This window comes from Crocuta crocuta, unplaced genomic scaffold, assembly GCF_008692635.1.
Source record: "Crocuta crocuta isolate KB4526 unplaced genomic scaffold, BGI_CrCroc_1.0 scaffold165, whole genome shotgun sequence".
Classification (NCBI taxonomy): Eukaryota; Metazoa; Chordata; class Mammalia; order Carnivora; family Hyaenidae; genus Crocuta; species Crocuta crocuta.
In genome coordinates this window covers 2,217,065-2,238,341 of record NW_027530502.1, presented here as the reverse complement: position 1 = coordinate 2,238,341, position 21,277 = coordinate 2,217,065, and the positions used below count along the sequence as shown (strand labels likewise).

The following is a 21,277-nucleotide window of genomic DNA, read 5'->3' as shown; positions in this document are numbered from 1 at the left end:
AACCCCACAAATAAATGCCGTGAATGCATTGAAAGGGAAAAGTGAAGGGAGAAACGCAAACAAAGTTGTTGTTGTTCTTGTTGCTACTGTTGTTTTTAAGATTTAGGAGAAAATATGACAAGAAAAAATAGGATAACATAGGCAGGGAGGGAAAGGATTAAGACCTGAGGGTCACTAGGTGGAGAAAGACTATTTTGGAACAATGCTGGGAGTGTCTGACCACAGGAAATACCTTCAGGTGACTCCACCTCAGGTTTCCTTCAGGAATCTGACAAAAGACCTGCCTAAAAATAAGTAGACCATAAAACCTATGACCTACAAGGAACTGGTACAGCCATAGACCACACCTCATACAATGGAAATGAGTCAATCAGGAATGAAGAACCCAGCACCTACAGTTATCCAACAATAAGGATAATGAGAATGAACTAGGGGGAAGGGAAGGGGCAGAGTGACCAGAACCTTAAAAAACAAGGACTCTTGCCTATTGTCAGCAGACCCTCTCTGTAAAGAGAACATTCCTACTATTCTTCCTTTCTAATCTTATATTCTATTAAACTCTGCCTGCTGCTCATTTTGTGTCCACCTCTTCATTCTTCACAGGGGTGAGACAATGAAACCTGGGTATTGTGGTAAAAAAAAGTACCAGAAATGGCCAAAAATAAAAGAGATCTAATACAAATGCAATTGGAGAACTGTAAGATAACATCTAGAAAATGGAATACTAAAACTGTAACTTGAGAAGNTATATATATATCAAGGAGATATATATATATATATATCAAGGAGATATATATATATATATATCAAGGAAAAATGGTATATGGGACGCCTGGATAGCTCAGTTGATTAAGTGTCTGACTTTGGCTCAGGTAATGGTCTCGCAGTTCTTGGGTTCCAGCCCTTTGTCAGGCTCAGTGCTGACAGCTCAGAGCCTGGAGCCTGCTTGGATTCTGTGTCTCCCCACACTCACTTTCTGCCCCTCCCTTGCTCACCCTCTGTCTCTTTCCCTCAAAAATAAATAAACGTTAAAAAAAATTAAATAAAAAGAAGAAATGGTGTATTAGCCTATAAATGATATACTTTTTGGACATATCTTAGTAAAATTATTGAATTTCAAAGATAAAAAAAATTCTTTAGGTAGTCATGAACAATGAAAATCAGATTGATTGGCACCTGTTTTCCAAGCAGCAATATTTTGTGGTAGAAAACACTGGAGCAACATCTTGAAGATAGGCAATGAAAGAAAATAGGGAACTAAGGATTTACATCTAGTTAAATTGTTCTTCAAATGTAAAGGTCACAGATAAAGAGATGTAACTGCTCTTCCTGAAGAAGGTACTAGAGAACAATTCCACACAAAGGGATGGTAGAAGCTCCCATATAAAGCTGACAGATAAGCACTGAACATACTCAACTGTATAACAAAGACTAAAAGATAGTGGTAAGGGTGACCAAGTAGTATATACATTCCAAATGTCCTGACAAGGTGTAAATAATTCATACAGAGAGCAAAAATGGGAAGGGAAAGAAAAGCATACAAGGAAAAATAGATACTAGGTATGAACCTCCCAGTGAAATCTTTTAAGATACCCAATGAAAGAAAATGTGAGCTAAGAATATCTCCTGAAAATGATAAGCTATGTCATAGTAGTTTAATTGTCCTTAAGAATATAAAGACTAAAATTAGATAAAACTATCAAGTTCTTTTTAATATTAAATATCAAAATTAAGACAAAAACTAAAATTGAACAGTGCAGGGAGAGGAAGAACAGAGGACAATTAGTAGTAATAAGCTATTTTAAGTCCTAGTTCACATAGGAAGTCAGGATCTAAAGAGAAGACTAAAGGCATTAGCAAAAAAGTAATAATTAGAATAAAAATGAAAAGTACTCCTAATTATCATCAGATATTAAGACATATTTTTCAACCACTATAATTAAAACAGTGCATGGTAGAGGGGCACGTGGGTGGCTGAGTCAGTTAAGCATCTGACTCTTGATTTCGGCTCAGGTCATGATCCCACGGTTAGTGATTTCCAGCCCTGCATGGGGCTCCATGGTCACAGCACAGAGCCTGCTTGCAATTCTCCTTCCCTCTCTCTCTCTCTCTCTCTGTCCTTCCCCTTCTCTCTCAAAAATAAATTAAGTAATTAAAAAAAAAACCCACTGTTTTACAAATAGAACAAAAATGAAAGTATGTAATAGACTCGGGTGTGTATGGAAATCCAGTATCCGATAAAAGTGGCATCTCAAATTACTGAGGAAAAAGATGAACTACAATAAATAGTGTTAGGACAACTAGATATAAATTAGGAAAATAAAATTAAATCGGGTGAGTACTTCACACCACGATAAATTCCAGATAAATCAAAGTTTAAATGTTAAAAACAAAAAAAAACATACTAAAAGAAAACATGGGAGAATTTGTCTTCTCACCTGAGCTGAGGAAAACCTTAATAATTCAAAATCTAGAAGCTATGAGATAAAATACTGAGATATCTAATCATGTACATTTTCCTTAAACTATTGGCATTGATACACAACATAAGCTAAAGGTAAAAGACAAATGGTAAAGTGAGAAAATATATTTGCAGTTAAGTGGCTAATATGCTTAATATATTAAGAGTTCTTACTAATTGAGAAGAAATAGACTAACAACCTGATAGAAAAGTAGCAAAACATGGGGCACCTGGGTGGCTCAGTCAGTTGAGCGTCCGACTTCAGCTCAGGGCATGATCAGGCAGGTTCAAGCCCCAGGTCAGGCTCTGTGCTGATGGCTCAGAACATGGAGCCTGCTTCAGATTCTGTGTTTCCCTTTCTCTCCGCCCCTCCCCCACTCGCAGTCTATCTCTCTCTCAAAAATGAATAAATTTAAAAATTAAAATTAAAAAAAAGAAGTAGCAAAACATATCAGCAGCCATTCCCAAAAGAAGAAATGACGATGGCATAAACATATGAAAAGATGCCCAAACTCACTCTTATTCAGGAAATGCAAATGAAAACTACAATGAACTACAACTTCTCATATATCAGATTGGCAAACATCCCAAAGTCTGACAATGTACTCTGTTGGCAAGGTTCTGGCAAACAGCTGATGAGAATACAAAATGGTACAACTTCCAGGCAAAGGAATTTGATAAGATCTTAAAAAAAAATTGCTAGTAATCTATCTAGAGACTTCACTTCTAGGAATCTACCTCCAAAATATTCCAGCAAAAATAAAAAATGACTTATATGAAGAAAATTAAAAATGACTTATGTGACTAATATAACTCTGTATGTTAACTAACTGGCATTAAAATAAAAACTTTAAAAAATGACTTGTATGAAAAGTATATTTTTCAACAGCAAGATACAGAACAGTATACATAGTAGGGTAACATTTGGGTAAGAAAAAAGGAGATTATTAATATATATGTATTCTGTTATATCTGCATTTTTATTCACTAATAAAAACGGCGATCACTAGAACAGTGGTTCTCACATATTACATAAAATTCACCTGCAGAGACTGACTCCCAAAGTTTCTGATTTAGAAGTTCTGAGATGGGACCCAAGAATCTGTATTTCTAACAAGTTCTCAAGTGATGCTGAAGCAGCTGGAGACTTTGTCTCCAAGCTTAAAACAAATGAAAACAATGAAACCCATCAATACAGCCAAATAATGACATTATAACACAAACAATAGATATATTTTCAACTGTTTTTTGAGTACTTTGTAATCTTAAGTGTAATGTGTTCTAATTAAAAACAGAGCTTCAGGGGTGCCTGGGTGGCTCAATCAGTTGAGTGTCCAACTCTTGATTTTGGTTCAGGTTATGATCTCAGTTCATGAGCTAAAGCCCCATGTTGAGCTCTGCACTGATGGTGCAGAATCTGCTTGGGATTCTCTCTCTCTCTCCCTCCCTCCTTCCCTCCCTCCCTCCTCCCACTCATGAACAGGCATACAACCCCTCCCTCTCCCTCAAAATAAAAAATAAACATTTTTAAAAACAGATCTTCAAATAAATCTTGAACTTAATTATCTATTAGTTTTAGTATTAATTTGAAACTAGTATACATTCAAATGCACACATTTATGCACAAAGATAAATTTTAAAAATAGTTCAATGTTGCTAAGAATGAATATTATTAGTGTAAAAGAAAAGAGTTTAAAGAAGTTAAATGAAAATTCTATGCTGTTAAATTTGAATTGGATATCAATTAAATATCAGTATTATTTCATTATTTTTTTAAAAAAATATGTATTCCTTAGCTTTACAACTGCAAGATCTAGAGGACAGTGGCACTCAAAACTAAGAGAGGCCCCCAGTGCCCAGATTTTGGTCTCTAAGTAGCATTTTCCACTAAAAGGAACCAGGAGTCTATGACAGAATTCTGATTCTGTTTGGGGAATAAAATGCATTAAGGGAGTTTGTGGTGAGTTATGCCACAAAGTCAGGAAGCAATAAAAAATTAATGGGACATACCAGAAACAAATATAAACAAGCAGGAAGAAATATAAGGGAAGAATCCCATTGGCAAAAATAGGAGAATGATTTAAAAAAATAGTAACTGAAATTAATTAATTAGAACTAATGAGTTCATTCCATTACTTAAAAAAAAAAAATGCACACAGATACAAAAACCTAGTTGGTCACCACCATTGGGTTTAGAATATTTTCTTACTTTGAAAATTGGCAGAAGAAAAGAATTAGCCATTTATCCTGCCTTCTCTGTTTAACCCAGTAACTAGATAGCCTAGTTGATAAAGTTCTTTTCCACAGAAAAAACCCCGTTAATGAAAGTTAAAAAAAAAAAAGGAAAAGAAAATTAGAAAATCGCCATTTTACCTAATGAAATGATTCCAGCAATTTTCATCAGTAGATGAAACTGCTAGAGGAAAAGTTGATGGGTAATTGTATCATCACAATAATATGACGACTAGACACTAATGCCATGTGCTTTCTATGAAGCAGCCAGCATCACAAATGTTTGCCAATAGAGTTGAACCTGAATCTCATGAGGCACTGAGTAGTCAGTTAACAAGAAATAAAGGCATTGACCAACAAGTTCAATGTCACCAACAGGAAGCACAGAGACAAATCCAGAATATGGAACATTCTATGGGACAAATAACCCAATTTTTTCAATAAATCAACAATAAGGAGGATGTGAAACTAGATCAAGAGATTTAACCAAATGCAGAGTATGGTACCTTGTGTGAAGAAATCAAATGTAAAAAGATCCTTTTTAAACATTTGGAGAATTATAAATATATTAGACTTTATGAAGAATTGCTAATTCTGTTGAGGTGATAATGCTTTCATGATTTTTTAAAGTCCATTTTAAAACAATGCATACTAATATATGTCAGACTAAAATAACACAATGTTTGGGATTTGTTTTGAAATATTTCAGCAAGGGGTGCCTGGGTGGCTTAGTGAGTTTAGTATCCAACTTCAGCTCAGGTCATGATCTTATGGTTCATAAATTCGAGCCTCACATCAGGCTCTCTGTTATCAGCTCAGAGTCTGCTTTGGATTCTCTGTCTCCCTCACTCTGCCCCTCCAGCCCTCAAAAATAAATAAACGTTAAAAAATAAATATTTCAGCAAAAAAGAATAATGGATTAAACCAGTGATGCAAAATGGTGATGGCTATTGAATCTAGCATATGGGTATTCATTATACCTTCCTTCCTATGATTATATATTTAAAACTCCAAAATATATTTGAAATAGTGGAATTAAAAAAGTGAAATTGGCCCAAAGAACTCTGCTAATTTTATTAAGTATTTCATGTTACTTTTATGAAGTACAATGGAAGGATCTAGATTACTGATAATTATTGCTTTCTAATCATTTTAGGATTTAATCTAAACCCCAATATAACAGAAAATGTCCTAAAGGGGCACCTGGGTGGCTCACTTCGTTAAGCACCCAACTTCAGCTCAGATCATGATCTCACAGTTCATGAGTTTGAGCCCCGTGTCAGGCTCTGTGCTGGTAGCTCAGAGCCTGTAGCCTATTTCAGATTCTGTGTCTCCCTCTCTCTCTCTGCCTTTCTCCCACTTGCATTCTGTGTCTTTCTCTCAAAAATAAATAAACATAAAAAAAAAGAAAAAAAAAGAAAATATCCTAGTATAAAAGTCCAGAGGGAAACCTAGGGCCAGTCCCTGACATAATCTTTTGAATTTGGACAGGTCACTTAACCTTTTCAGATCTTGATATGTAAACTTATAAAATTAGGCCAGATGATTCTAAGTCTTATTTTACCTCCAATTACCAGAAAGTAACACTAATGTACCTTTTTGGGTAAGCAGAGGGTAGAAAACCAAAAAATCATGAAAGAGCAATTAACCACAATAACTTCCTTGAGTCCCCAATGTGAAGTGAGTGGATTACTTTACAACTTTCTAAGATGTCTCTTACTTCTAAAATTCTATGAAATGTAATATCTGTAGTCATAGTCCAGACCAATAATAGTAATAATAATAAATAAAAATAAATAATAAAATAAAATAATTTTGAATTATATCAAATTCTATTGGCTGATGTTAGCACTCAGTTTTAGCAAGGATGTTGTTTCTATACTCTAGATAACATGTTTATTTATCAATAGTATAGGAAAATAAGAATTGACCAGTTTGTTTCCAACTTTCTTATCTCTATATCAAAGAAAGAGCCTATTAATGATGGAGAGGGAGCAAGTTAGGTTTTCTAGTGTTGTATTGCAATAGCTCGAGACATCTAGTGCTATAACCCCAGATGAGCATTCTGTAACATGGGCTCTCCCAGCAAAACAAGTTAGGATTAAAACAATGATTGATACTGAGTTGGAGATTGTAGAGTGTCAGCATTCTTAACAGAAGACCAGAATTTTAAGCAATCTTGGTAAATGACTGTATCTCAAAATATTACGTTTGATGAGTTGCCATAGTAGGTGAAAGGGCTAAGGGAAGCTGTTGGCCATAACTGAGACTGATGAGTGAAAGTTAAAGGAGACACTGTTCACTGAACCCTGGGGATGAGAGCATTCTTATAGGGACTACTGCTCTCTGAAGGTGGAATGGATGATCTAGAGAGAGTGAACTTACTGCCACTGAAGGCTGTTTCACCAGAGGCTAGTATGCGTTGTATTCACTTTTTTAAGTCTATTTACTAATTTGAGAGAGAGCACAAATTGGAGAGGGGCAAAGAGAGAGAGAGAGACAGAGAGACAGAGAGAATCCCAAGCAGGTTACATGCTGCCAGTGCAGAATCTGACATGGGGGTCGAACCCAAAAAGTCATCAAAGACATCAAAGCCAGGAGATCATGACGTGAGCCCAAACCAAAAGCCAATGCTTAACCGACTGAGCCATCCAGGTGCCTCCCCACTTTTTGTCCACCTTTTTAAAAGGTTTATTTTAGTGTGCATTTTATAAAGTGATTTCAGGGGCACCTGGGTGGCTCAGTTGGTTGAGGGTCCGACTTCAGCTCAGGTCATGATCTCACGGTTCGTGGGTTCAGGCCCTGCGTTAAGCTCTGTGCTGACAGCTTGCTTGGAGCCTAGAGCCTACTTCAGATTCTGTGTCTCCTTCTCTCTCTGGCCCTCCCCTGTTCATGCTTTGTTTCTCTCTGTCTCTCAATAATAAATAAATGTAAAAAAATTTTTTTAAATAAAGTGATTTCAAGCATTAGATATGGCATAATTTATAAAATGTGTACATTTTAAAAGAGTGGAGGTAGAGCTTAAAGAAGCTACTCCATCAAATTTTTAAGTAAGTTATGATTCTGCAGTAGAAGTGCAATGTAGGATCTATATCACCAGTAATCACTGTTTTTTTTTTTTATTTGAGAAAATTCCAACTCCCAGTTAATGGATTTTTATCATTGGAAATTCTAATTTGTCTATTCTATTTATAAAATAAGGAAAATATTTATAAATATGTGTTATATGAAAGAATACTTAAGACCTCATAATGTGAAATTTAGGAGGGAAAATCAATTCATGCAATCGTTCAAGAAAGCATTTTGGTAAGTCAACTAATACACCAGAAAGTGGTAAATCCCTTGTTTTCATGGAGTTTTTATTCTAGTAGATAATAAATGGTTTTTAAAATTACATGTCAGATGACCACTATGCTGTACACCTGAAACTAATATAACATTATATGTCTATTACAATTCCATGAAAAAATATGTCAAGTGGTAAGTTTTATGAAGAAAAGTAAGTGAATAGGGTAAATAGGGCAGCTACTTTCGATGGGGTTTCCAGGAAAGCATGTGTCATAAGGTAATACTTGGTAAGAAGTCTGGAGGAATTTGAGGGAAGCAACCACATGGATATCTGAGGGGAAGGGCCAGGAAGATGGAAGAGCATGCACAAAGACCCTGAGGCAGGACAGTGTTTGGTGCTCAAGGAAGGACAAGCAGACAAGTGTAGCAGGAGTGGAATGAACCTGAAGGACAGGAGGTGGCAACAGCTCAAACAGTTAACAGGGTCACTCTGCGAGCCTGGGAAGCCACAGCAAGGACTTGGGCTCTCCATTTGTTTTAATTTTGCTTAATGTTTTATTTATTTTTGAGAGAGACAGAGAGAGTAAGTGGAATAGGGGCAGTGAGAGAGGGAGACATAGAATCTGAAGCAGGCTACAGGCGCTGAGCTGTCAGCACAGAGCCCAACCCCAGGCTTTAACTAATGAGCCATGAGATCATAACCTGAGCTGATGTTGGACTCTTAACTGACTGAGCCATTCAGGTGCCCCAGGATTTGGCTCTTCAGTCTGTCTGAGAAGGAAGTCACTGTAAGGTTTTAAATGGAGGAGTGGCATATTTCCAAATGATTGCTCATTTTGCTAAGTGCAGAGTAGACCATGAAGGGCCAAGGGAACAAAGAAGGAGAAATTAGAAGATAATAATCCAGGAATGAGATTATGGTTTGGATTGGAGGGGTCGTGGGCAATATCATGAGGCTTGCTTGGTCAGATGTAGGAGAAACAGGTTTGTAGGGAGGAAATTTCATTTCAGACATGTCAAATAAGAAAGGCCCATCAGCCACACAGGTGGAAATGACAGACATGACTGAAAACCAAACTGGAGATGTAAACTTAGAAGCCTTCCACATACAAATCTTTAAAGCCATGGGATTGAGATGTGAGTGAGACAAAATCAGGTCTAACGACTGAAACATCCTAACCTTAGGTACATCCTAACCTTAGAGTGTGGGAAGATAACGAAGATCCAGCAAAGGAGATTGAGGCAGTCAGAGAATCTCAAAAGAGTGGAGACCTGGAGGCCACATCAAGGAAGTGTGTCCAGCAGGAGGGAGTGATGACCATGTTAAGCACTTCTGATGTGCCCAATATGATAGAGGGTGATAACTGGATTTGGCAACATGTAAATCATTTGTGATCCTAATAACCCTGATAACTGTACCTCCAAAAATATTTTACACACAGTGTGTTTAAAAAATATTTGTTGAATACATGAAAAGATATAGGTAGATACCATAATTCTGAAGTTTTATAGAATTCTGTAGTTGAGCCACTTAAAAATAGAGGATAAAATAAGTTATTGCTCCAATTTAGCATAACACAAGTACAAAAGAAATAAACTCTATACAAACAGGTTGCCCAAATGCTAGAGATATGCCAGAGAAATTCTCCACATGTGATTTAAAATAAATTTTAGTGCTGACTGTTGTATTTAGATGAATAATTTTTTTCATTAAAAATAAAGGTACAACTTGCACGACAGCCTGCGGGAGGAGATAGTAATATATGTGATTAACATACAATCAGTAGCTTCTAAAAGACAGCTACAGAAAGAAGTATTCTGCCTCCTGGGTGACCAATCAACCAGAGACCTCAGGGTTGACTTTCCAAATACCTGCTTAGAAACGCTCTTATTTTCCCAGATCTATTCCTGTGGTTTTAATTAAGCTAAAGATCATACCAGTTTTTATACTTTGCATAAACTGTTGCATTTCCAACTGCTCTCAAGATTTCTAAATAACATGTGCATCAAGGGTAGAAGACATTCAAGTGTTACACTTATTTTATGTCGTTTCATTCTGTGAAGAGGTTTATCACCAACACTAAGAGATGATGTGGGAAATACGAGATGCAGAGGAATGAGTACAAATACAGGACCTGAAAAACTGTGATGATTTTTCTACGATACCTTCACATTTGACAAAGTATACTAAGTACTCCAAAACTAAGATTTTATATTTTGACAGTATCGATCAATTAACAAAGTATTTGAACAACATACTATTAGGGATACAAAGAAATATAACAAATGATCAACTTATAATCACCTCATTTATACCTAACCAATTGTACAGCTCACATTTGGGTCAGGAATTTGAACTTAACTAACACCTTCTGAGTATCTTACATAGGCCAGAAATGACAACAAAAAATGCACTAAGACCTTCTTCCTTCATGCATTTTATGAAGTAGTAATTATTTGTTCCCTCACTCCAAGGTAAAAGCAGGTTAGTTGAAAGTTAAGGTGAAGGAAAGTTCAACAATTAGGCAGCAAGCCCATTTTGAAGGTTAGGAAAGGCCTTTCATAATACCCTGGAGAGAGGACATGAGAGCAGCATTAGGTTTTGTGATCAATAGACTTCAGAAAATAAAAGGAAATGCAATGCATAAGGAATAATTAGACTAATTTCAATATAGACTCAGTGTTATAATTATTCATAATTACTGGAAAATGTTAATTTTGTCATCTGGGACAATAGTACTATGTTTATATAGAAAACATTCTTCTAATTTAGAGATATCATATGACATATTTGGGGGCAAAATATCATGATTTACTTTATTTAAATCACTTCAGAAAATTAAAACACAAGAAGTGAAATGCAAGGGTATCAGATACTTTTGCCTGTTAGAAATATTTGGTACTGTGCATCTTCAATCTATAAAACTGGAGAAATTTTTGTCTCTGTCTCCCCATGCAACATGTACTCATCTGAGAACCACTATTCTGAGAACTGACAGAACACAGTTACAGGTCAGTTGAAAATTAAATGTGTTTTTAGGCTTCTAATCACACTGAGAGAATATGTCACATAAGCAAATTTTTCTCTTGTACTCAATCTGAGTTGGGTTTTTTTTAAAATTTCTTTTAAGTTTAAGTAATCACTACACCAGATGTGAGGCTTGAACTCATGACTATGAGATTAAGAGTCACATGTTCTTCCAACTGAGCCAGTCAGGTACCCCTCAATATTCATTTTTATGACGAAATAGACCTCACGTTAGAAAATATATTTAATGTTTACATACAAATTAAAAATATACACCTGGAATGAGATTGAATAATAAATATAAATAATAAAATTGACTTTTTTGTTATTTGGAATCTTCCTATTCTTGAACATTGTATGTCTCCCCTTTACATTCATATTTAAGTCTTGCTTTAATATCTTCTTACAATGTTTTCTAATTCTCTACAAAATGGTCTTACACTTCATTTGTTAAATTTATTTCTAGGTATGTTGCTTTGCTGATATTGTTGGGAATAATTTTTACTTTTTAATTTTCTATTTGATGCCAACATATAAATACTGATCTATACACAGATGTAGATCTATTTATGATCCAACATATTATGTTGACCTGACATCTGGGAACCAGGGTAAGCTCTATTATATTTAGATTCCTTTGAATTCCTACCTAAATGATCACAGAATTTGTGAATTTATCTAATTCTTATATGTCTATTTCCTTTTCTGGCCTTACTGCACTGGCTAATGTCTTTAATGCAATGTAAAAAAAAAAAAAATTGGTAGCAGCAAGAATTGTTTCCTGGTTGTTATTTTTACACAGAAATGTTTTCTAAGGTATATAAAATAAGTATATTTCTTATCCGTTGTTTGCATTTCACTTTCTTTAGATATCCTTTATAGGTTAAGGAAGTTACCGTCTATATCTAGTGTTAGAGACTGAATCATAAATTAAACTATAGTTACTATGTCATTGTTCTCCTTTAATCTTCTACTTTTAAATTTCTTTTAACATTTATTTATTTTTTGAGAGAGAGAGAGACACAGCATGAGCAGGGGAAGGGCAGAGAGAGAGAGGGAGTCACAGAATCTGAAACAGGCTCCAGGCTCTGAGCTAGCTGTCAGCACAGAGCCCGATGCGGGGCTCGAACACACAAACTGTGAGATCATGACCTGAGCTGAAGCCAGCCGCTCAACCGACTGAGCCACCCAGGTGCCCTTATCCTTTAATCTTCTATACCAGTATGGTGTCTTACATTAATAATATTGCATTCCTGGAATGGTCCAACTTGGTCAAATTGTATTATTTCTGCTAGAGCTTGCTAGACCTGACTTGCTAATATTTTACTTAGGATTATTTACTGATGGGATGCATGAAATTGGTCTAAAGTTCCTTTCTCATATTATCTTTATCCAATTTTGATTCCAGAACTATACCAGCCTCATCAAATGAGGTAGAGGATGCTTCCTTTCTATACCTATAAGTGGATGTAAGATTGGAATTTTCTGCTCCTGATACGTCTGTAGAACTTGCCAATGAAACTCATTGAGTGTTTATTTTATAAAAGGGATAACTTCTGACTACTGATTCAACTTTTTTTTTTTTTAATTTATTTCTAGGAGAGAGAGAGAGACAGCGTGAGCAGGGGAGGGTCAGAGAGAGAGGGAGACACAGACTCCGAAATAGGCTTCAGGCTCTGAGCTGGCAGTCAGCACAGAGTCCGATGCAGGGCTCGAACCCACAAACCGCGAGATCATGACCTAAGCGAAAGTCGGACGTCCAACCGACTAAGCCACCCAGGCGCCCCCTGGTTCAACTTTTTAATGCCTTAGCTGCATTCTACAAGTTTTCAGATGTAATGTTTTTATTTTACAATGTTACATATTTTCTAGTTTCTCCTATAATCTCTCCTTTCACCAAAAAGTTAGTTTAAATGCTTTTAACTTCTAAACATGTATCAGCTATCTATTTGGTTACTGACCTCTAATTCAAATACATTGGTCAGAGAATGTGGTCTCCATACCAGTTCTTAGAAATACGTTGAAATCTACTTAATGGACTGACCTATTTTCCACTTCTATAAAGGTTCACTGTGTGCTTAAAAAGAACATACAATCTCTTGTGGTTGACAGCAATGTTCTGTATATGTCCATTAAATTAAGCTTGTTGATTTTATTTTTCTTTTTATTTGGTTCTTTTAAATCTTCTATTCCTTTTTTTTTTTTAATATTTTTGTTTATTTCTAGGAGAGAGAGAGAGACAGCGTGAGCAGGGGAGGGTCAGAGAGAGAGGGAGTCACAGACTCTGAAATAGGCTCCAGGCTCTGAGCTGGCAGTCAGCACAGAGCCCGACGCGGGGCTCGAACCCACAAACCGCGAGATCATGACCTAAGCAAAAGTCGGACACTTAACCAACTAAGCCACCCAGGTGCCCCTAAATCTTCTATTCCTTAATCATGTTTTTTTTCACTTGATCCATCAAACACTGAGAGAAGTGTGTTAACTTTTGCAAATATGACTGGAAGTTTGTCTTGTTTCTTTTGTAATTCTATTGGTTTTTACTTTATAGAACTTGAAACAATGCATGAGGCATACACCCTTGCAATTATTATTATATTACAATATTATATATTATGTATTGTACATATTATATGCATATATCAGTCCATTTAAATTGATTTTGATTACCAATATATTTGGATTTATTTCAAATGTTTTATTTTTTTTTTTTGTTTATATTGTTTTATAATTCTTTTTCCCCTTTCTCGCCTTCTCCTGGAGTGATGGACTATTTCCCTGCATTCCATATTTTCCTTTTCCTGCTTTGAAAGTTATAGTCTATTGTAGCCTTACAGTAAGTACCCTAGAGATTACAACATGCATATTTAACCTTCTTAAAAGTTTAAAGATAATCAATGTATTTACCCCTTTCTTCATAATACAAGTACCAAAAATGTTGTAACTCCAACCACTATCCCCTTCTATTTATGTGGTCTTGTTGTTAGATTTATTCATGCTGTTAATTTATTTACTATCTCTCAGCTCCAAGGCCACTCTTTCCTACTCTGTTCTGGGCTGAGACTCCACGAATGACATTTCCCAGACATTCTTGCCTGCTGACTTCCTGTTACTAGCGACACAAAAGCAAGGTGAAAAGTCGGGGGAGAAGAGAAAAGCATTCCTTCCAATTTTTCAATTAAGCCAGCATTGGCCATCAGCAACTTTATTGGTCCAGCCCTCGGCTTTTTCCAAAACTTCTGATTCCAGCTTTGGCAGTCTCCTTCAGAGCAACCAGCAGCCTCCAGAGGGACACCCTCTGAGAAGTTAAGCTTACTTAATGGAAAATTAGGAAGAATGAAAAATGCAAGGCTCGTTCAAAAAATAAATATAATGTTACAGTGACATCTCGTGGATACTAGCAGTATAGCACTGACCCATCGGTGAAACGTAGCATTAGATCTACAAAGATTCAACCACCACCACCAACAACATATTTCTGCTAGACTAGAAAAATGAAAATCATATAAACATAGGACAATAGAAAGTACAAGTTGGTGAAATCGCGTTTCTATTCTTTGTGCTGCACAACACTAGATCGCTCCTTAATGAATAGACACTTTTCCAAAAAAGACATTGAGATAGTTAACAGACATATGAAAAAATGCTCAACATCACTCATCATCAGGGAAATACAAATCAAAACCACAATGAGATACCACCTCAGACTTGTCAGAATGGCTAAAATTAACAACTCAGGCAACAACAGATGTTGGCGAGGATGTGGAGAAAGAAGATCTCTTTGCACTGCTGGTGGGAATGCAAACTGGTACAGCCACTCTGGAAAACAGAATTGAGGCTCCTCAAAAAATTAAAAATAGAACTACCCTATGACCCAGCAATTGCACTACTAGGTATTTATCCAAAGGATACAGGTGTGCTATTTCAAAGGGGCACGTGCACCCCAATGTTTATAGCAGGATTATCAACAATAGCCAAAGTATGGAAAGAGCCCAAATGTCTACTGATTGATGAATGAATAAAGAAGATGTGGTACACACACACACACACACACACACACACACACACTCACTGGAATATTACTCTGCAATCAAAAAGAATGAAATCTTGCTATTTGCAATAATGTGGATGGAAGCAGAGTGTATAATGCTAAGCAAAATTAGTCAAAGAAAGACAAATATGACTTCACTCATACATGGAATTTATGATACAAAACAGACGAACATAAGGGAAGAGAAGCAAAAATAATATAAAAACAGGGAGGGGGACAAAACATAAGAGACTCTTAAATACAGAGAACAAAGTGAGAGTTGCTGGGGGAGTTTTGGGTGGGGGGATGGGCTAAATGGTTAAAAGATATTAATGAAGACACTTGTTGGGATGAACACTGGGTGTTATACGTAGGGAATGAATCACTAGAATCTACTCCTGAAATCACTGTTGCACTATGGGCTAAGTTGAATGTAAATTAAAATAAATAAACAAATAAATAAATAAGACCAGCTTGTTCCACTTCAGTTTGCTGCCATTTTTAATTTCTCAAGTTTAAAGTCCCAATTTCTTCTTCAAATAAATCAATAATCCTCACTCTTTTTTCATAACTAGTGTTTTCCTACTTATTATATATTTTTATAGTTGTGTTCTGTAGATTTCTACCTTTTCATTACAATTTTCGACTCATCAAAAAGAAAAACACAACTTTTAGCAATCTATCCTACTAAACTATGTTTTCATGTGAGAGAAAGACATCAGGCCTGATATAATTGTGGAACATCCATTAATTTTTCTAATTTTTCTACATTTTCCCTTTACTAAACCACATTCTGGCTTTTAAAACCTGTCACTATGATGTGCATTCTGGTTACCACTTTAACAGAATTTAATCACTTTCATATTTTAAAATTGAATTCGTATGTAAAGAAGTTTAGTTGGCTATATAACATATTAGAAAACAAGATACTTGGTTTGAGAAGACCTAACCTCAAGGCTAGTTTTTCCATTTATTAGTAAGACCAGGGCAAGTTACCCAACTTAATTAGCCTCAGTTTAATCATCTGTAAAATGGGGATTCCAACACGACTCCCAAATTTAACAATATTAAATAGGAAACTATACATAAAATGCTGACATATTGTAAAGTATTCTGCAAATTCAAGTAGCTAAGATAACATGCATCATGTTCACAAGAGTCCACTTATTTTAGAATTTTGTCTGGAAGAAATTTAAAGTAGCACATTCCATGCATGACAAACAATCCTCATAATTACTGAAAGTTTATTTTTTGCAAGACACTCTAAAAGGTATAAAGGCAAATGATCCCCACCGATGGCATTTAAAGTTTTACAAAGTTTTTTTTTTTTTTGAGGATTCATGTATACCTGATAAGCTGAATTACAAAAAGAGATTTACACTAGTCTCTCCTTTTTTTTAATGTTTGTTTTTGAAAGAGAGCGAGTGGAGGAGGGGCAGACAAGGGGGAGTTCGGCAGAAGATCTGAGGTGGGCTTTGTGTTGATGGCAGTAAGACTGATGCAGGGCTCCAAACCCACAAACCTGTGAGATCATGACCTGAGCTGCAGTCTGACACTCAACCAACTGAGCCACCTAGGTGTCCCTAATTAGTCTTAAGGTGACATCACAAAAAAAGTGTTCAGCTGGGTTTGGGGTAGTCCATAGATGAGGAGGGACAAAAAATGTCCCTAATGATGGGGAAAAAAAGCTATGAACAAAAGAATACTTTGATTTTCCCTGTCTTAGCACTGCTACAGTATTTACTGTTAAAAAAAAAAATACTGTTATTAACTTTCAGCTCCTAACCACATTGTCTTTTAATGTGTACTTTTCATTCCTAAATACAACTTTGGCTCCTGTTTAATTTATGACTTCTACATGGATGTTCAATTAAGCTTAGTAAATGATTTCTTTTTCTGTTCTAGTATTGTATTATTACCAATGTCACATTACCTTTTTAAAAATGAATTAGATAGTGTCTCATCTCTTTCCATGTTCTGTAGTAGTTTGTATAAGATAAGAATAATCTGGTATTTTAAGATTTAGTATTGTTATACCCAGATCGCAGTATCCTCACCGACCAGAGACCACCAGGGAGACCGAGTCACGCATGCAAAGGCAAAGGGCTTTATTACGGGCTTAAGCTCGGGCTCACAGACTTCACCAGTGTATGGGTCCGTGCTGAGAGCCCCGAACAAGGGCAGAGTAGGGTTTTTATGGGGTTTGAGACGGGGGAGTTACAGAAGTTGTGACATGGGAACAGTGATCCAATCATAATTATTCAACATCACTGACAGCGGGTTTGACCATACACATTGTCTAGAGTATTCGTTACTTTTGGCGGGATCCAATTACAACATTTAGAGTACCTTTAAATTCAACCAATCACAGAGCGAGCCTAGGGTCTTGTTCGGCGACTAACAGGTTAACTTTAACATTAGGTAACAGGGTCGTATCTATAGTTTCTATCTCCAGGCCTCTCCCTTAGTAATGTGGAGGGTGGTCGCCGGCCTTTCCTGATTGGGTGTTGCAAGGGTGGTTTCTCCTGCCTTGGGCAATGTGTAACTGCCTGATAATTTCGGGAAAGCTGAAACTCAGGCCTTCTAGTTTAGAGGGGAAACTTAAAGCCTGTCATGGAGTCAGTTTGGTTTAGACGTTTAGACTTGTGGCCTTACAGTATCACATGCCATTTGGTAGTGGCAAAACTTTGCAATATCCATTTTTCTTTTATGATAATTCCTCTATTCAAATTTTCTACCAGCCCTGTCTCAGAAATGGAGGTGGATATACTCTACCTTTACCAGAAAGAACTGAAAATTTAAATGACAAAGATCAGTGATATAGGGAAGTATATAGTGAGAACAATTATGCAAAATAACCACAGACTAAGTTGTGTTAAACTGTAATTTTAAATTTCCTGTGTCCTCTTTTTTCTCTTGCTCCTGTTCCTCCTCTCTTCTCCTTGAGAAATCATACAAAAATTTTTCTACATTATTAGATTGCATGAAGAACTAGCTTTTAATTTTATTAATGAACTCAAATTGATTTTTTGGTTTGTTTTATCTTTCTTTAATATTTATTTCTCATATTCCTTCATTCTACTTTTTGGGGGATTATTATGTTGTTCTTTATCCCAGTTTCTTTGTTCAATTATATTCAATCTTCCTTTTCTAATCACAAGTATTTAAAGGTATAAATTTCTCACTGGACACTAATTCAGGTGCCCAACAGCATACTGCTTTTTTAGCCTAGTTTCAAATTTTTATAGTTTGATTTTTATATGCTACGTTTAACCAAAAACTTATTTAAATGCATGTCTTTACATTTACAGCTATGCATAGAACTTATAAAAATATCTTTTTGTTGTTGATTCTTTTTTAATTCTGTTCAGGCCAGTGAACATGGTATGTATATATGTTTGGGGTCTGGGGGGGCATTTGTGGACACCTTTCTCTTTGGTCAATTTCTGAAGATATTCTATGTTGAAAAGAACATCCATTCCCTTTTTGTTGGGTGCACAGTTGTATATGTATATTACATTGTGCTTTGTTAATTATTCTAGTCTTTTCTGTTCTTATCTTTGCCTACTTGATGTTTGATCAAGACGGATGAGCTACTTGATCAAAGAGATGTGTTAAAAACTCTCAGCAGGCTGAATTGGCCATTTCTTCTTGTACTTCCATCAATTTTGTTTTAAAAAGTCTGACACAACGCTGCTCCTGCATAAATGTTAATGACTGTAATGCATTCTTGATAATCTGTTGGATTTTTTTCCCATATAAAAATAACATTCTTTAGCCTTCTTATCTTGGGAGACTGAGTGAGTACTGGAGCTGGGTTTTACTCAGAGGACATATCCTGGTGCTCCTGGGAGCCTGTACTGAAAGCTGTACAGAATAAGAGAGACTCAGAGATGCCACATAGTGGCCTGGAAAGTCAAGAGAAACCTTTCAAACCACATTGCAAGACATTAAATAAGTAAGTAAGTAAAGAAACAAACAAACAAACAAACCAATAAAAAGACCAAAGAGATTAAGTTCAAGAGGGAAACAAAGAAAAAAAAAACTGTGTGTGGAGCAGGGGGAACAATTACAGAATTAGAGGATAAACCTAAGAGATCTAATATGCAAGCAAATGTTCAGAAGTAAAAGAAGATACAGAGGAAACAGGTTATAATTAAAGAAATAATAGAAGAATTTTTCCCAGAGCTGAAGAAAGACCTAAAAAACTTCATGGAAGGACTGATTCTCACACACACACACACACACACACACACACACACACACACAGCTGGTGGTACATTCTAGAAATTGCCTTATGAGACTGGCAATGAATGTCTCATCTGCAACATTGAAAGACAAAAGGGAAGGTTTCCAGGAGGACCTTATGCTCACCTTGTCCCATGAATACACCTAGATAACACAAGCATCAGCATAAATAACCCAGAAAATGGCCTGAAGATGGGCAGAACAGACTCTCCACAGCTAAATGTAGAGACGAGGCCACATCACAGCAGGTATAAAGGGCAGGGACACAGTGGGGAACCAAGGTGACCAGCAAGACTATCCATGGGAGCAAAGGACAGGACAGGCACAGAGAAGGGAGAGGAGCAGACCTCATACCAGGCACCCCTGGCACCGGGGACCCATACATGGAAGAGGAATACTCATAACATTTGGCTTTAAAAACCAGAGGGTCTTAACTTTGCAAATTCTTATAACCAATGGGGTTTTAACATCGGGACTTGAAAAACCAGCTGGCTTGGTTCTGGGAGAACCTGGAGGAAGACAGAAAGCTGGGCCCTCTGCCTTAAAGAGACAGCACAAGAAACAGCCCCTCTGACATACAGTATAGAAGGAGCTGTTTGAAAAATGACTGGAGTACACAAGAGGGAGATTTGTTTACTAATCTCAGAGCATGTGCTAATGGAGCTGAGATCTTTAGGAAGCTTCTCCAAGGGGAAAAAAAAAAAGCTGGTGAGCACCATCTGCCTCCTCTACCCCCTTCCCTAGGCACAGGAACTCCTGCAGGAAATAGTGCAGCACTCTGCACCTAGCTTGCTAACAATGTGCCCCCAGCCCCACATTCTTCTGCATATACCTAATCCAACCTGTCTTCAACAGGAGTTTTCCAAAGCAGCTCCAGGTCCATTCCTACAGCAGACTTGTACAAACCTTGCTAACACCCCAAGCCCTGTTCCCTTACTCTCCCGCAGACCCACCACCTCCAACCTGTCCTCTGCAGAATTTCATCCAAAGTGGGCACCTCAAGCATGGTAGTTTGCAAGCAGCCCCAACAGCTGACAGCACCACTCAAAAATGACTCCTGCCCCAGGGAAAGGGAAAGATAACCACACCATCAGTTTGACCACAGCCACAGCAGTGGGATGGGGGGAGATACCTGGGGGCAGACAGGCCCTGCTCACCAAGGAAAGCTTCTTAGCGGACAACACAAGGAGAACACCCTGCAGTTCAGTGCTACTGCAGCTCAGAAAAACTCCTAGTCTGACCCAACTCAAGCCCAACACGGCCCCAGTCTGGCCTATTAACAAAATGAGGACCAAAACCTTCAGCCAAAAAAGCAGGGTGCACACAACACACCTGGGAGAAGCACCATGAACTAGTGATCAGGGGATATGGTACAAAAGGACCTCTTCTTCATAAGGCCACTACTTTCAAGAGCAGGAGATGGAGCTGCTTTTTCTAACACTTAGAAACAGACACAGAGAGTTAGACAAAATGAGGAAGCACAGGAATGTGTCCCAAATGAAAGAAGAGGACAAAATCACAGTACAAGAGCTAAATGAAACACAGATAAGTAATATGCCTGATAAATAATTTAAAGTAATGGTCGTAAAGATACTCATTAGACTTGAGAAATGAGTGGAGGATCTCAGCAAGATTCTCAACAAAGAAACAGAAAACATAAATAAGAACCAATCAGAGACGAAGAACTCAATAACTGAAATCAAAAATACACTAGAGGGAATAAATAGTAGACCAGAAGAAAGAGAAGAACAAATGACTGAACTGGAGGACAGAATAATGGAAAAAAATCAAGCTGAACAGAAGAAAGGAAAAAGAAAAATAAAAAAGGAGAATAAACTAAGAGAATTCAGCGATACCACCAAGCATAATAACATTTACATTATAGGAGTTCCAGAGAGAGACAAGAGAGAAAAGGGAGTAGAAAATGTATTTGAAGATATAATAACTGAAAATTTTCTGAATCTGGGAAAGGAAACAGAAATCCAGATCTAAG

The 21,277-nt window shown here is 36.8% G+C and overlaps 1 protein-coding gene across 1 annotated transcript in view; it reads left to right on the top strand.

Moving 5' to 3' along the window:
* The first annotated feature begins 8,994 nt into the window (after nt 1–8,994).
* SRI (sorcin) overlaps nt 8,995–21,277 on the top strand; it is a 41,877-nt gene continuing 29,594 nt past the window's right edge. Inside the window, exons 1-2 of the mRNA XM_077766839.1 lie at nt 8,995–9,066; nt 9,167–9,361. Of these exons, the coding sequence (XP_077622965.1) occupies nt 8,995–9,066; nt 9,167–9,361 (267 nt within the window). The remainder of the gene's footprint in view (nt 9,067–9,166; nt 9,362–21,277) is intronic.